This window comes from Lissotriton helveticus, chromosome 3_2 (assembly GCF_964261635.1).
Source record: "Lissotriton helveticus chromosome 3_2, aLisHel1.1, whole genome shotgun sequence".
NCBI classification, from domain to species: Eukaryota; Metazoa; Chordata; class Amphibia; order Caudata; family Salamandridae; genus Lissotriton; species Lissotriton helveticus.
The window spans coordinates 244,436,626-244,453,824 of NC_136062.1; the positions used below are offsets into that span (position 1 = coordinate 244,436,626).

Genomic DNA, 17,199 nt, shown 5'->3' on the forward strand with positions numbered 1-17,199 from the left:
TTCTGGGATTTGCAGTCGTTTGCCGTTAGCAAACCTGGACCATATTTTCCAGAATATAAAGAAATAAAAAAAAAACTTGATCTACTCACAGAAGAACCAAAGACACTTTAGGGCTCTGCAGCATAGTTGTCAGTATTTGTAAGCAAGGTATTATACAGAAACATGGAAATGTATGGCGCACTTGTAGGCGATAATCTTAGCCGTATCGTGTTTCTACATTCAATAAAGCCAAACTAGGAATTGTAGCAGCAAGAGACGCTGCGGAAACCAGTCCTGATGAAACTTGGCAGCACACACCATTTATGAGAAATCGTTAACAAAACACCCAAAACATGGCGAAAATCAGGAGACCGGAAGCAAAGTGTTTTGGAGCCAATCAGAAGAACCAATGTCACGTGGTAATAATAGCGATTGCTGATTGGTCAAATCGTTTCTTCAACAAATGTGATTAACTCCTAATTCTCTCATGTTGTCCGGAAGAGTCCATGACAGCTATTAGGGGAGGGGCAGTGGTGGTCCGATTGGGAAAGCAGCGAGAAGCATGGAGTCGGGGCAGAACCTCGGGGAACCTAGAGGAAGAGACCACAAGACCCCGAGAGCTGAGGTGAGACCTGTGCGTTCAGCCGCAGTAAAGGTGATGCCCTCCTTTGATGGGAGGAGAGCAAAGGCAAGAGAGTAGAACAACCGGTGTAACTGAGGAGAGTGAGGTGAGGGGGTAAACGAGACCGCAGAGGGGCCGTGAGCAACAGGAGTAGGAGAGTGTCAACGTGGACAAGGTTGGTAGTAGCCAGATTAAAGGGAAACGGGTAAGCCGAGTCGAAGCAACACGGAGCAGACGAGTGCGAGGAAGCACAGTACTTGTTATGGTAGAAGATGGGGTGCTGCTACTAGCATAAGTCGATTCATGAGGGCTGCTCCATGAGAAGAGACGTGAAAAGTACTAGTATACTTTGCATTTTTTGTTTTACAAACACTGCACCCTAAGATATTGGTGACCATATTAATAGTAAAGCCTTTCTTGTACTTAATACTAAGAAGACATCTCCGGCGTTTAATGTATTTGCTGGAGAGAGCTCTATTTGAATCCTCTTAATATAGATCAGTGGGTTAAAGTGAATGTGCTGCATAGCATGTATGGTGGATCATGGATTTGTATTTTATGTAAGACAACTCACTTTGTTAATGTTTCTGTTACCAATATATTCTTGATACCTCCAGATTGCTGGTAATACTTTGCTGACAATCCAGCAGTAAAGGCTGTAAGCCTGATTGGTTCATTGTGAAAAGTTATTTAAATTTCCATAAATCTGATCCTTTTATTATGAAAAGTTACTTCGAAGGCAGAAGCCCTGACTTATTTATTGTTAAATGCATATGTTTATGCTAATAATCCTTTAAGGGAAGAGTTTTATTTCGCCGTTTTAAAGGCTGCAATATGTATTTTGTTACTTTAATTCTCACAGCTAACCATTATAGGCAAGGGTTTTGGTATTGACTAGCTCCTCTAAAAAACGCCTTAACGGTAGAAGGTGTGCACTCTAAAAATTATTACTTAATTCTTTTATGAAGGTCTGACCGGCTTAGTTGTGTGCCAGGATCTTGTAATAATAAAAAATAATTTACAAAATACGTGCATATTTATACATACATGCACACTTACGTAGTGGGGCTTTGGGTCGGCCTTCTTCTGCAATTGGTCTGTATGATTATAATTTACACTCTGCTTCTATGCGTCTATGTATGAATCCACACCAACCATTGGCTATCTTGCCCTTTAATGGCATTTCTCTGATCACATCCACCAGAGTTTGGATAAACTGCTGCTTGCTTTTACGGCATCACACTTTATTTTTAATCACTTGTGCTTAGGATGTCATCTTTTTCATCTTCAATTTCTTTTATTTTTCTCATAGCAGCACTTCTGTTTCTTTCCCGTACTGAGATCTCAGTGCCCGCTTGCACTGGGTCAAGACCAATTGGATCAATTTGTTGAATCTTTTTAGGATCTGCTAGACAGAAAAACCACAATTTTGGGTGAGCGGTCCATCATATTCTCATTGACAGTCTAGATTATGGCCGAAGCGCGTTCATGCAGCAGACACTACAAAGACCATGCCATCTGTGCCCATCAATGCCTGGATTAGGATCAGTTTCAGGGGGTTCTGCTAGTTCTTCTTGTCGGGCAATTAGGGATTTCCAACTCTCCATCTGATTTGTACCTCCCTGTTGTGTACCCAACCCAGAGCTTTCAGAGACCTTTGCACTATATCCTTTCTGATCACCGTCCGAGTCTAAGTGGAATAGTTCGAGACACACAAATCCTCCCTGTCTTATACATCACCCTGAGAAATCCATTGAACCTCTGTTGATGCGCGTTCTCTAACCAAACATTATTTGGAAATAAATATAAATGAAGAGTCCGATCTAGACTGCCTGTTTATCACAGAAACCTAGCTTACCACGTTTAAAACTCTTTTCTATAATAGGAACAGACATTTTAGCTATCAATATATCTACTTCTTTAGTCCACATTCAAATGCATAATTATATATACATGCTTCCTGGGACTGCCACTGAATTTATTCCCCCCCCCCCCTTTATTTTTTAGCAGTCAACTCTCAACTCGGAGGCCATGAATTTAGAAATGTTTCATACAGGACACACTCACCAGGCAGGAACTATTCGGGATGTAATTTTAAGTCCTCTGCCATGCATTTAACTTAAAAAGACCATCCCTTTTAACTTGGACAGATCCTCATTGCTTGGCCTTTGATGTTCAAATAGGCAAAAGCACAAACCATGTAGCCCAGAAACATACCAAAGGTGGTGATCTACGGAGCGTTGACAATACAAACACTCACCCCCAGTCAACTGATCTGGGTTTAATCCATCACCGTTCTTTAGCTCACTCCGCCACCCCAGTTCAGCCATGGCCATATGCAAATCAGTCTGACACTGTGCCTCATGGGAACAGTCCAGCCCGAACTGCCAAGCCATGTCCTCCCTGGACCGGAATCAAGCTTCCCAGGACCGGTTTCTGGCATTACAGCCGTCTTCAGACGGGCTTGCTTGACTCCAGTGGCAAAGTGAGCAAGGGACTCACGTCTGAGCATACCCTGCCAACTTAGGGCGAACAAAGAAAAACCAAAGGTGGTGATGGACGGAGCGCTGACAATACAAACACTCACCCCCAGTCAACTGATCTGCGTTAAATCCATCACCGTTCTTTAGCTCACTCCGCCAACCCAGTTCAGCCATGGCCATATGCAAATCAGTCTGACCCTGTGCCTCATGGGAACAGTCCAGCCCGAACTGCCAAGCCATGTCTTCCTTGGACCGGAATCAAGCTTCCCAGTACCGGTTTCTGGCATTACAGCCGTCTTCAGCCGGGCTTGCTTGACTCCAGTGGCAAAGTGAGCAAGGGACTCACGTCTGAGCATACCCTGCCAACTTAGGGCGAACAAAGAAAAACCAAAGGTGGTGATGGACGGAGCGCTGACAATACAAACACTCACCCCCAGTCAACTGATCTGCGTTAAATCCATCACCGTTCTTTAGCTCACTCCGCCACCCCAGTTCAGCCATGGCCATATGCAAATCAGTCTGACCCTGTGCCTCATGGGAACAGTCCAGCCCGAACTGCCAAGCCATGTCCCGGTCCTGGGAAGCTTGATTCCGTTCCAGGAAAGACATGGCTTGGCAGTTCGGGCTGGACTGTTCCCATGAGGCACAGGGTCAGACTGATTTGCATATGGCCATGTCTGAACTGGGGTGGCGGAGTGAGCTAAAGAACGGTGATGGATTAAACCCAGATCAGTTGACTGGGGGTGAGTGTTTGTATTGTCAACGCTCCGTTCATCATCACCTTTGGTTTTTCTTTGTTCGCCCTAAGTTGGCAGGGTATGCTCGGACATGAGTCCCTTGCTCACTTTGCCACTAGAGTCAAGCAAGCCCGGCTGAAGACGGCTGTAATGCCAGAAACCGGTCCTGGGAACCTTGATTCCGGTCCAGGAAAGACATGGCTTGGCAGTTCGGGCTGGACTGTTCCCATGAGGCACAGGGTCAGACTGATTTGCATATGGCCATGTCTGAACTAGGGTGGCGGAGTGAGCTAAAGAACGGTGATGGATTAAACCCAGATCAGTTGACTGGGGGTGAGTGTTTGTATTGTCAACGCTCCGTTCATCATCACCTTTGGTTTTTCTTTGTTCGCCCAGAAACATACCAGCACATATAAAGCATGGAACAACTTGAACTCTATTGCCTGGGCCTCTGTTTTGGAAGGCTTACACCCTGAATTATTTAAGTGTCCCCATCATTCATTTAAAGGTAATAGATTAATGGATCTTGAAATCCTCTGACACTGTGGCCCTGGGTATGACACACAAACCTAAGAGAGCACATCCCTCAGAGCCATGGTTCAATGCAAATTGGAAAGCAGTGGCACATGACTGCAGAGTATCTGAAAGGAAATTTAGCATCATACAAATCTCTCCATAGGAGTAAAATACAAGCTTATTACTGTGCAGTTAAGATTACTAAAGCAGACTAAACCCAAAAGAGAATCCTATGCTCTAAAAAGCCAACTATATATGCTTTTACCTATGCAAAAATACAGCTGCTAAGAAAAGATATGCAGCCCTTCACAGTAGCTGTGCGATAGACTATCTTTTTTTTCAGAATAAGATTGCCAACCTTGTGGAAAAATTGCCCTGATAGATAAGTAACCTGCAGGAAAACTTTGGTCTGTTTACCCTGGTGGCCCTGGAAGATATAGCTCATATTAACTACCATGACCTCTTTCTCCCCGACTGGTGTTGGGCCTGTTCAGCAGCTCAAGAAGGTCCCTGATACCGTTATTCCGTCCTTAACAACTTTGTGCAATTCTTCATTAAGTTCAGGAATTGTGCCCCGAAAATAGAATCCGCCACAATGAACCCATTGTTGAAAAAAACATCCTTAGATCCTGTTGTTATGTCCAATTATCAGCTCATCACATTGTTACATCTATTTGCTAAATTGACCTAAACATTAGTGAACAGACAACTGACTGATTTAGTTGAATCCAGTCATTTGTTAAACAATGTAAAATCGGGTTTTCGGAAAGACCTGAATACAGAGATTGTTAAGGCTAAAGTAGCAGATAAGACACCAAGGTGGAGTGGGGGGCCTAACATTATTATACCTATCAGTGGCCTTTGGTAATGCCTCACATGCCATCCTGCTGAAGCGGTTATCTAAAGCTGGCATGCAGGGAAAGTACTAGAATGGTTTGCCTATGGAGCTAAGTTTCTACAATGGGAAAAACATGAAATGGGCAGTTTATCCCTCACAAGGGCATATAAACATATTTTATAAGGTCCCTGCTTATAGTTACATGGCCCCCAATCTGGGACACATAGTGGAGACTTTGGGGGATGTCTAATATGTAACAATAGTGTAGATTATCATATTGAAGTGCCCATACCACCATAGTTGAATTTGCATACCGTTTACTTTTAAAGACAATCTGCAAAGCAGGGCTGCTTAAACAAGACAGCAGGCACTCAGCAGTGCACACATGCAAGTACAGACAATATGTTGACAGGCTGCAAGGCCAGTAGGGATAAATGTACACACATGCAAGTTTAGGAATATTGCAGTGCCTCTAAAACTTCCATGCCCCAGTATCTACTATATAGAGGTAGATTGCACCCCTAACCCTATTATCTACTAGGGACTTTTAAGGTCTGTCACTGCCAATTGTAAGTGTACCCTGTTACATGCTCCTTTTTAAACCTAGCAGTGTCCCCTGGGCCTAGTTAGCAGATCCCAGGGTACAGTTGGAGTCGGTTACCACAGGTATCATTCAGCAACAAAATGGGGGTGAACAGGCAAAGAGGAAGACTTTCTGAAAGCAGCCATGGCTTAGCCTAGATGATTGTTATGGTTATCAAGGAAGGGGGTAGGTTAATAGTTCTGCAGTTATTCTGACTATTATTCATACACTTTTTGCTAGACTGAACGGATTGCTACTTATGAAAGAAATTGACCGCTCTTTCAAAAGTATTGTGATGGTCAGAATTAAACAAGTGCAACTGCCTACAAACTGAAGATACAATTAGGCCCCCAAGCACAGACTTAAATGGCTTGCCTACAATCCAATGTGTACTGAACAATACCGCTACTTTGGGCATATAAACCATTTTAGCCTTGAAAAAGCCCCAGGCCTGCGTGGCTTTGAGGGGTGGAACACGTGTTGGCTGGCCTAAGTTCTCTGCTGCCCCGCAATTAAATAGACTTTTATTTGTTTTCAACTGCATTAAAATTAATTTATGTAACGATTAGTACATAATCTCTGACCACTGTTTTTACTCCAGGAATATCCAACCACATCTTGACGATGACGATTATTAAGAATTGCTTACTTTACCTCACCTCACTTAAATAGATGATTGTTATGGTTCTTCTCTTTAGAAGACTACGCAAACCATCAGTTAGTGTAAAAGTAATCTGCAATTAGTCATTATTTGAAGCAAGGTTGGCGGTTGTTTTATGCACAATGCCGATAATGTGCGCACTCTCAAAATTTGAACAATGTTTTTTGCCTGTCAGGAAAGTAGCCAAGGTGCTGGAATTGATTACATTTTAGAATGTAAAAAACACGTTTTGTTTTTGATTTTTTTAGCTTTTTGAAGCCAGTAGATGATTGATTAGTTGTAGAATATTGACATTTGTTTTTGTAATGAAGATGTTTTCTTCTCATTTATTTTGGCCCATTCAATAAGACAATATAGCCAGAGATCCTGATAGTGAAACTTTCCTTCGGGTTAACCTGCACAAACCTTCCTTTGAATGTTATGTTATTTATTTGTGCTAGGAGTTGATACCGTTTCCAGGGGGTGCCCTGAAGTCTTCCTGCGACCCCCCCCCCCAAGAGGCCCCAGAATTGCCACATTATTCATGTAGAGGAAGTGCATGACACTAAGGACCCACTCAAATGAGGATGGTTGCTGTTCTGGAGCTGAGGCTTTCTTAAGTCCAGAGTTGGGCGTTTAGACCATTTAATTGAATTAGCCGACACCCTGTCTCTTTCCCGGCTGAAGATGCCACCTTTTTCTAAGCATTCCTGAGTGTGATAGAGGTGGATGAACCCCTGAAAGCTCTAGTCTTAAGCCTGTCCCTGACTCAGCTTGTGGTCCTGTTGGAGCCTCGAGCCTTTAAGTGTCTTCTGCCTTCTACCTTCCCACTGCCCGTTATGTTAGGGCCAGAACTGTAGACTAATAATTTAGGAGCTTATAAAGCGCACTTATATCCAAGGGCGTACTGACGCTACAAACTGACTCCCTAGAGCACATGAAGATCCAATCCCTGAATAACCAGGTCTATGGAACTATGGAACCATCTTCGAGTCTCAGCGTCTGCTCAACATTCTGTGGTTCTTAACAAATAATTTACTCTCCCCTTTCCTATAAAAATGAATTTGATCTTATGTAATGTAACTGGTGCTTGCGTAAAGCGCTTCCAATACCATCGGGTTCAGTTTGCACTATATGAAAACTGCAGAAAGGGGTTAAAAAAAAAAGTAGTAACATTAAAAAAAGGAAATACCAATCTGTGTACAACATATGCAGGTATGGACTGGGCTGTAAAGAAGTATGCCGGTGGTTCTGAATGACTGACTGGGGCAAAGTCTTTCAAGTGCTAGGAAACAATTAAGACGCACTCCTTTTATTACACAAAACGCCAATAAGGCCGTCAAGTCTGACGTCCTATAGAATGGAAAGATGTCTCAATCTAATATCACATAGAGTCCAATAGATGGCAAAACATTCACCTATGCTAAGGAGAGCATAGTGCAGGACATGATCATGCTTCTGACGTGGATACATTTGCTTAGCAGTAGTAGATGTGTGGGGTACTACGATACAATGACTCTGCATTACTGTGAGCCCGAGTGGGCGATTGTGATTGACTCTACATCATCGCATTTGTAAATTAAAAAGTAAATAGGTGAGATATCAGACAGTTTGGCTTTAATATTTGGCACTTGTAGTGGCAGATTTGCACAGAGTGAAACCAGAGAACCTGGATAAATTGCAGGATACCTGCTTAAATTTTGATCTTAGGCAAATATCCAAATCCACCAAAATCCCAGTTTCTTCATTATCCTAAATGAAAGCATTTTCAAATATGTGAGTTCAAAATACCAGTTTGACAAAAATCTACTGTGTTTACTTTAATAGATTATAATGTTGCTCTTCAACAATCTAGACCACGTACAGGGTTTACATGACAACTGTCTTGCCTTTTAATTCACTCATGGTTTATGTTTAAAAAGATCACTTTAATAAATATATCTCGTTGCAGTGCTATAATATGACAATTTGATGTCAAAGCTTCCGTACGTTAAAGGAATACTGACTTTTGAAGAGACTTTATCATAATTTAATTTGATGTTTGCTATGTAATTTACATAGCAAACATTTTCAGTGCTCGGCTTGGGCAGGGACTCTAAGAGCCGAGACAGACCCTTGGCTCAATTTCCATGTTAACCTCTATAGTGTGACCACTAATGTGAAGGGATGACCCAGAAGCTTATTGAGGTGGCAGATGTGAGTACAGTTCTCTGCTTGGCTTAGATCATTTGGGACTACTAGGTGCAGGGAACTCTGGCAAGAATTGATTAGTAAAAGGGCAACATTTGTTGGTTTGCAAGAGATGGATAGTCCCTGATCTGAAAGCCAGAGTAGGGTAATAAAATCTCCTTGACAGGAAACATGCTTGTGGTGCACATGCTTTGTGGTTCAAGCACATGAATATGACACTGGGAAATTCAGAGAGCAGAAACATGGACTACTCCCCTAGTCTTAACGTCGTCTCTGAATTTAACTTTCAAAACATTAGAAGTTGAATTCTTAACTCGCTCTAATTTCCCGCATCTTCCTTGGCATAAGAAAGCATTTCTGTATCCCACTTACATTATGTAAGAATCATTCACTAGGGAAATCTGTTGCATAATGAAAGAAATTGGGTAAGCAATGAGAACTTTTGAAGTTGTAATAACCAGATGTTGGTTAGACTGAGCTGATTGTTCAGTGATGGCGTCATGTACCAAGATATAACAAGTCACAAAGGCTGTGATCCACCTGCTTGCACTCGCAACATGCACCCAGTGAGTTTGGTCAGAAGTTAGAGTAGCAGAGATTGGAATTGGAATTAGTCACCAATATCAGTCACCAATATCTGCTTTTCCTAAGATGCATTTAAATATATATGAATAAAATTAGTATTAGTTTCTCTTTTTGTTTCAGAAATGTATCTATATAGGTATGAAAGTTGTCATTTTATAAATAGGTTCCATCACAAATCATCTGCATAAATGTTATTGGCTGCAGATTGCTGAAAGATGCTGCTTTAAGCCCTGCGCAATCTATAAGATAGGTCCAGGAATTACATGTCTTCAATGTTTGCCTAGTACCTACCACCCCATAGTTTAAGATCTAAATATGCTTGCTGGTTAATGACATCAAAATGCAAGAAAAGCAGGATGGAAGGCTGCTCGGTGGCGGACATCGCTACAAAGGCCTGAAATGCATTCCTTTAGCTCATTGGGCACAATCCAGTTTCATTATTTTCAGGAAACAACTTACGGTCTACCTGTTGGTCGACTCGTGTTCATTGGTTTGTTTACAAGTATCAAAGCAGCTTTTCTCTGAGGTCACTAGATCTGCTCACCTCGCTGGCGAGTGGACACTTCTTGCTGAACGAGCTGTGTGAGGCAAGATGTTTTAACGTTTACCAGGCCAAAACTGCTAACCTAGGATATTACATTTTATTCACAAATATTGTTTTTTTCCAAGAAACCCAATAATTTGGTATCCAATTCTACACAGATTTAATCGGTTGAGTGGTTCATGCAATTAGTGGACAGAGGCATTTCCAAATTGGGCCACATCCGTTACGTGGAGCAATGGCAACTAAATCCTTTTTGATGGTTGGTCTCTTACAGGGAATGTTAAAACCATAATATAATGAGAGCCCAGAATTTTATTTTTTCCCATAGTTATTATTTCACAGTGGGTATACTGACAGATCTATTTTTTCACAATTCTCCTATAAAATTGGGAGTCTTCCACATATTTAACAATACAAACATTGCAATTAAGATCAATTGCCTTGTAGAAAATCATGTATTTGACTGCATTTTTAAAGGATCTCACAGCCTGGTCCGGCTTTAATGTAGAAGAATTCACAATGTGATCCTTTATCCGAAATGGCAACATGACTTTGAGGGATATTTAGGACACCTGCCCATTTGACACCTACTCATGGCCAACACAGTAGTGACAAAATATGTTAATGTGGTCCATTAGAGTGGCTCATTGCACTCTATTTTTGCTCACTGAAAACACTCCCCAGCCCTCACTAACGGAGATCAATTTAGAATCCACCACCCCAACAGGGGTGCCCATCCCCCACTTTGAAGACCTATGTGTAGGAAGGTGGAATCTGACTGCATGGTTACCCCCACTTTTTTCCTGGTGTTTTGCTGGTTTTCGACTAGTCTGACTGAGATCCTGCTAATCAGGAGCCCAGTTTATCTGCTTTCTCCCTAAGTTGAGTGGATGTTCTTTAGGTACACTCCATATTGGATTCTGGGGTATCCTTAGAAGTCCTAAGTATATGGTATACTATGTACCCATGGCACAGGTACCCCAGAGGCCTTCCAGGGGCTGCAGCATGTATTATGCCACCCCTGAGAGACCATTTAAAATTACGCCACATGTCTGCTACTGCAGCCTGTGTAAGGTGGTGCATGCACCCCTTATTTAGATGTAGGTTCACTATTTCTACCTTATATCACTGTACATATAAACCTATCGGTCACCCCTATGGCAGGCCTTATCAATCCTGAAGACAGGGTGCTGGGTTTTGTGTGAGAGGGTGTCCATGCATGAGCAGGGCCCCTCTGCAGCCTTCGGAACCTATTCTCCGGGGTTGTTCTGTGATGCAGCCAACCATATACTTTTAAATGCATTACCTCGCGGTAAATGCTAACTTTAAAACGGCTGCTTAGAAACATGCTGCGTTTGGTGTTAAACACCTTGGAATCATACCTCCCTGCCAGTATCTGGCGGGGAGGTATGATTCCAACATATGCGACACACTGGTACACCCGGTACCAGCTTTCTCGACCTGGGCATCACAAAATGGATGCTGCTAGCCACAGACGCGGGTCTTCCATCCTGCTGCTGAGCCAAGCTCGAGCAGGGGAAGGCTTGACTATAGGCTTCTTGTCACATGGAGGTGTAACCACCTCCCAGACAGGCTTTAGTGTATTGGGGCTGAGTGGGTGCACTCTCAGAGTGCTTTGATGTCTGCACTGGGGGCACATTTGATGTCCCTGTGCATAGTCCAGCACAAACCGGTTGCAGGAGCCATTTACCACCTCTCGGTCCTGACCCTCCCATAGGTGGGTCCCCAGAGTTTCTCCCACCCCTTCCTTGGGTATAAAGTAGGAACCCCTGACTACAGGACTTTAGATTTTACCTGAACTAAACTCTGCTACAGAAACCAAGTACTTCGACGATCTGCACGACACTGGACGACTGAAGAACCTCCCTTGGAGTAAAGGAGTTACTCAGGCACCTAAACGCATCTGACCGGTTTGCATCTCCGAAGCTCCTGAGGACTCCGAAGATTTCTACAACACAGGAGTTGGGTTCCCGAGGTCTCTGAGGTTGATCTGCCCTCTCAGCAATTCTGAGGCCCATATCCCTTGTGGGGACCGTACTTTTGCAGCAGCATATGCTTTTCGGCGACCCCTGAGGCTGTGCTTTGGGCTACTTGTAGTCCTGACTCCGAGCATTGTTTCCACCGGAGATTTCCGGCCTACACTCCACGAGTGTTCCGTGGGCTGGTATTTCGTGATTCATCTCGAAGTCCCTTCGGGAATCCTGGTCCTTTGAACTGTGGGTCCCTGTGAAGGTAACTTTAACTTTCCGTGGGCTTTCCTGGTTGCTCCAGACGTGCCCTGATGCTCCATTGCTTGGAGAGTCCTCAGGACCTTGCTGGTCTTCACCGAAGCTGATTTCCTCTGACCGCGTGGGTTGTAGTTGCCAGGGCTTGTTGGTGTTCCAGCTGAACACTGACCCCCTCCGCCTACCCCCCCCCCCCCCCCCCCCCCCCCCCAGCACTCGACATCCTTTGTCAGACAGCTCACCTCTGTCTTTGTCGACGTCTCCTGGTCCCTTTGGCTGCAGAGTCAAGCATTGCGTCAACTAACCTGAAGCACCCAACATCGGTGGGCATTCGTCTACAGAGCCCCTAGTCACCCTGCAGTGATCCAGACTCTGTCCCCTCTGCTTTCAGGTTCTTCTCACTACGAATCCAGGCTTGGATTCCACCGCACACCTTTCCTCTTTATGGGAGCAGCACTTTTCCGCATCACACCATTGAAAACGACGAAGATTCCCAACATCACTTGACACCTATGCACCCGGCTTCCCTGGGTTAGGTAACACGAGTACTCTGGTGCTCACAAGGGTGCTGGCCTTAGAACCTTCTAAGTTGAAAGGGTTTGCTCAAAGTCCTCTCCGAAGTGTCCTTAATCTTTAAAATTCCAACCACGACTTTCCCATAGAGTTGTACGGAGCTCGCGTCTGTGTTCTCACACTGCACCCGTCCTCCGTGGGCCCCCTGTGTCACTACTTTGGGTGGTGCCTTGGGGTCCCTGTGATTCTACGGGCTCTAGGGACTGTGTCTAGTCAAGTCATGGTTGTAATACCACTCTGTTAGCAGTGCTTAATTTGTGCAGGAGCTTTCAGGTGCTAAGCACTGTCACTTTTTTAACAGGCCTGGGGCTATTGGATCTTTCTCCCCCAGTGAGATGAGCCCAATAGTTAGTAAAAAGAACTGTACATACCTGTCCTGTGTCATCTTCCTTCCTGCAGGATGGCCCACCCAGGTCCAGGCATGATGACTGCATCACGTTAGTGATGTCAGTAGTGCACGCCTGCCTTTCAAGGAGCATTTTCTTTTGCATTGGTTAATTATTACAGTTGAGGGCGGGCTGATGGGTGAGCTGCGGGCAAGGCAGACTGGGTCCTGGAAAGTTTCGGTTTCGGCAATAACCTAAATACGACATTGTTGAAGTAATAAAAAAGTACGTAGCTACTTTCTGTTAACAACTCGTATGCACTGAAATGAAAACCCAGCAGAAACAGGCCATACATTATTCCTTTTGACTTGTCATTTGCATTGCATGCTGATGCTCTTGGCCAGGGCTGGGGGCCCAACAAAACACATTATTTGCCAGCGATCTAATAGAGCCAGTGCCAAGGAGACTGCAGGTCACAGGTAAGAGAGTAGTAGATAGCACTACAACAAGTCGCTATTAATTCATCTGGAACAGATGTACTATTGTGTGTCCTCTTCACCCATTTCTTTGCAGCAAATAAATGTATGTTAACTGTCAGCTCTGCTTTTTCAAGCTCAGCACCTCGTGACTCAACGGCCCCTTTCTCCTGCCACACCTGACCTCCCAATTTATGGGTTACCAGAGTAAATTGCCGGTGCCAGTGCTTTTCCGCATGTGTAACAGGCCTGTTTTTCTTTTTGCAGAATCTGCAAATGAAAAAGGGCAGGTTACAGCACTTGTCTGTAGCTGCAGTACAAGTTTCAGGCAGAACCCAGTGACACATGTATGGACAGAAGTTCCTGCAGGTTGTCTATGTTTGTGTTTCTAGCGCAAATTGGTCCACTGTAGGACCCCTGGCTCTAGCATCTCCATTCTTGTAGTAACCTTAGATGTAAAGCACGTAGTTGAATGATTATCAGACAGGCCTTGTTTGTGAACACTCAAAGATATTTTAAATTTGCACATTCATCTCAAAGGCCCGGACTGTGCCATGTTTCATGTGGCAGTTTCCATCTGCACTGCTTCCCCGCCAACACAAGGAAACATCAAATGAATACTACACTCTTCAGGCAAGCTGCTTGGAGAACCTCCAGGCTCCATGGCTCATGGCTACTGATAAGTTAAAATGAGATTGACTTTTTCCAAAAACCAGGGGTAGTTTCACATTGAAAAATTGTTCTTTTGAGATTGAAACCAATTACCACAGCAGAATGTAAACAATGCACGCTACATTATTTGTGTGTTGGCCGTATAGAAAAATCTCTATCACTCTCGCACACACATTTTTTACACACTCTTTGTGTCCCTTTCACGTAATTTACGCTAGCGCACCCACAGTTATCTTCTGGCTGCCTGGCCACGTCTTCGTTTTGCAAAGGGATGAATTAGCACTGTTTCTGTTTGAAGTAATTTGTAGCTGCTTAACTTGGGAATTTCTCAGGAGGCTGGAAGAGAGAGGGTTGGTTTGCTGTTGTCTTGAATATTCATCACCACCTTCTCACAGTTTACCCGATTTGAAGCTTGGAATGGTTAGAGGAGACTGGAATGTTTTGTTTATGTCCATATAGAGTAATCCTAAACAAAACTGGACATTGCGTGGCGATAAACAACTAAGAGGAACTTATTAAGCAGGAAATAAAAAATGAACAGCAATTGCAAAAAGAGCTCAACTGCAACTTTTGTCTATGAAGTATTGGTGTGGCTCACCTAAAAATAATAGATTGTATAAATAATATATATAATATCACAAAGAATCACATCTTGTTCTCTGTGGTAGGGCCAAGGCTGCTGTTGTATTTAGGGTGCAGCGGTTGCGAGACATTACGTAATGATCGGATATTGCGGCTGCGAGCCTGCGTTCCTGCAAGTGCATTGCATTGATTGATGCTTCTGTTTTGGAGGGCCTTTCCGGTTGCAGCTAGGGAGAAGGGGTGGGGTAGTCGGTTGTGAATAAGTGACATTCCAGACAAACCATCATCAGAAAGGAACAGTAGGGCTTTAATTTCAGAGTTTACCCGGGTCCGCTTGCTGCAGCACTGGACCCCAGACAGGAGCTCTGTCCTTCGCATTGCTCTCTACCCACTATTGAGCATCTGCAGGGGTCATGCAAGTCGAATCCTGACAGCCTGTGTATACAGGAGCTAATGGGGCCTTGATGGGCTTCCTGTGGGCTAGGGATGTGGAGGTGAGATGTCATGGGTGTATTGTGATATTTACTGTTGTTCTAGTGATTTAACCCCTTGCATGCTGCGCGGATTTTTGCGCTGTGCGGCCGATTTAAAATAGTGGGCGGGATTTGGACGGCCCCTGGCCGTCCTTCGTACACGCCCACCGTGACGTATGACGGCCGGGGGCCATCCAAAGCATGCAAGAGGTTATTATTGTGTGCTTTTGTTCTCTAATCCCATAAAAAGGTTAGTAGAGAGTGTTTAGTAATAAATACATATATTTTATATATTCCTTGTGTGCTTCTCCTTTCATTGGTCATTCAGGAGGTTCTGATCTGGTAAAACAAACTGCTTTACATTACTTCGAGACTTAGCCTGAAGGCTGCTCTCCATAGCTACCACTAGGATAGCTTTTAATAAAGGTTGTCTTTAAGCTAATCATCAATAAGGGTTGTTTGGACTGGTACAAGGTGCCCACTATAATTAGTGATCCGCATATACCAGGCCAACTTCTCACACTCTACTCTACACTCACTGTTACCTCATGCTGTTGGAGCACCCTGTGCTCCCAAGTAGATCCTACTGATCTTTTCACCTCACCTCTGGGTGCATGGTCCAGGTATTGTGACTGATGTGCAGGCTGTCCCTGCCTTGCCCTGTGTGAATCCCAAAAACTGTTAGGCTGTTAGATCTTTAGTTGGGAAACTGTGTTTGGCACGCATAGTCTGTCTGGGCGTGATTCGAGCAGGCTACCACTTGTGCCATCTCAACCACCTGGGTAGTTAGCCCAGTAGTAGTGACCTGCCTAAATGTTACCCTACTGTCTCACAAGTGTCTTGTTGTCAGAGTACCTGATGACTTTGAGCCCTGTCATGGAAAACAGACCCGACCTCAGGGAAGCTATCCACCGGTGGCTAATTAAACCTTTGTTCCCTAGAGTCCTGCCCCTGTACTCTGAAAACTCCTACAGCAGAAATTCTACTTCTTCTGTGGCTACATTTAAACATTGAGATATCATTGAGAAATTGGTATTTGTAGTTTAAAACAAGGTCACTTCAAAACTGTCATTGCAATAGATGGCAATGTCCAGTTTTAACACAGTAGTTAATACTGCTTCCAATCAGTGCTTAATTTGAGATCATAGTTTCCATTGCTCTTCACCCGCACTTAACGGTCAACTCTGGCACTTGTGGCAGTCTACCACATGGTGGAGCTGTTTGTCTAATTTAGAGATCAGCACAACCACCATTGTTAAATAATTAAATATACATAGATCACTACCCTCTGCCGCCCAAGCCATTCTTGAAGCTTTGGGGGCCTAGAATAGTTTAAATTGCCAAATTTGTAGGTGTATGGTGGTTAGTTGTTATGTTGCTACTGTCACTGGAAGCGCTGGTTAATGCAAGAGTGATGCAAGCTGCAGTGGCCTCTGATGAGTCCCCTGCAACTTATTTATTTACAAACTAAGCACTGCTTCGAACATCAGCAGATGTGCTGAATTGAGATGTGGGGAGATTGTGTTGTGCCAGGGAACACATTTTTAGGTCTCGGCCTGATCCAGCGCAGGCGCTGGTCTCAGCCGAGACATATAGTAAGCCACTTTTGGAAGTGCTTCCAAAGCGGCGACCAGCTTACCTGCACGCGCGCGACGTGCACATCACCTTCTTCGTGTTGCGCGCGCGCTCAACTCGCGGTTTATTTTTTTAATTATTTTATTTCGCGGCCCGGCCGTGCAGCCAATGCTTGTTATTCATTAGCGGAGGCTCCCCGAGGCGCCGAGTTTCAGCCTTCCCACCAGGTGCCACCTCTTATTCGTTCTTTCCTTTAATCGGTAGTCTCCCCGCCTCCATCTTTCCACTTTCCCTACATTTTCTCTCCCTCCCTCCTTCCACCCGACTACTTTCCCACTCTCTCCTTTCCACTCTTTATTCTCATACTCTGTTCCTTACCTCTATTATTCAAGGTCTCTCCGCTACGTACACAGACCTGGATCTTCACGTCACAATGGGCACTTTTCCTTGGAAAATAGCGAGAGCAGCAGCAGCAAAGTACAATTTTACAGTTAAACTCCCACCAAAATGCTGTTTGCAGGGCAGTTCTGCGCAAAGTCACACATCTGCGCTGCAGAAA

At 44.2% G+C, this 17,199-nt stretch overlaps 1 protein-coding gene across 2 annotated transcripts in view; it reads left to right on the plus strand.

The window, feature by feature from the left end:
- Positions 1-460: 460 nt before the first annotated feature.
- The window catches only part of FAM219B (family with sequence similarity 219 member B), a 145,337-nt gene continuing 128,598 nt past the window's right edge, over positions 461-17,199 (plus strand). For both annotated transcript variants that reach the window (XM_078685120.1, XM_078685121.1), the window contains exon 1: positions 461-604. In XM_078685120.1, the coding sequence (XP_078541246.1) occupies positions 542-604 (63 nt within the window). In that variant the 5' untranslated portion in view covers positions 461-541. The remainder of the gene's footprint in view (positions 605-17,199) is intronic.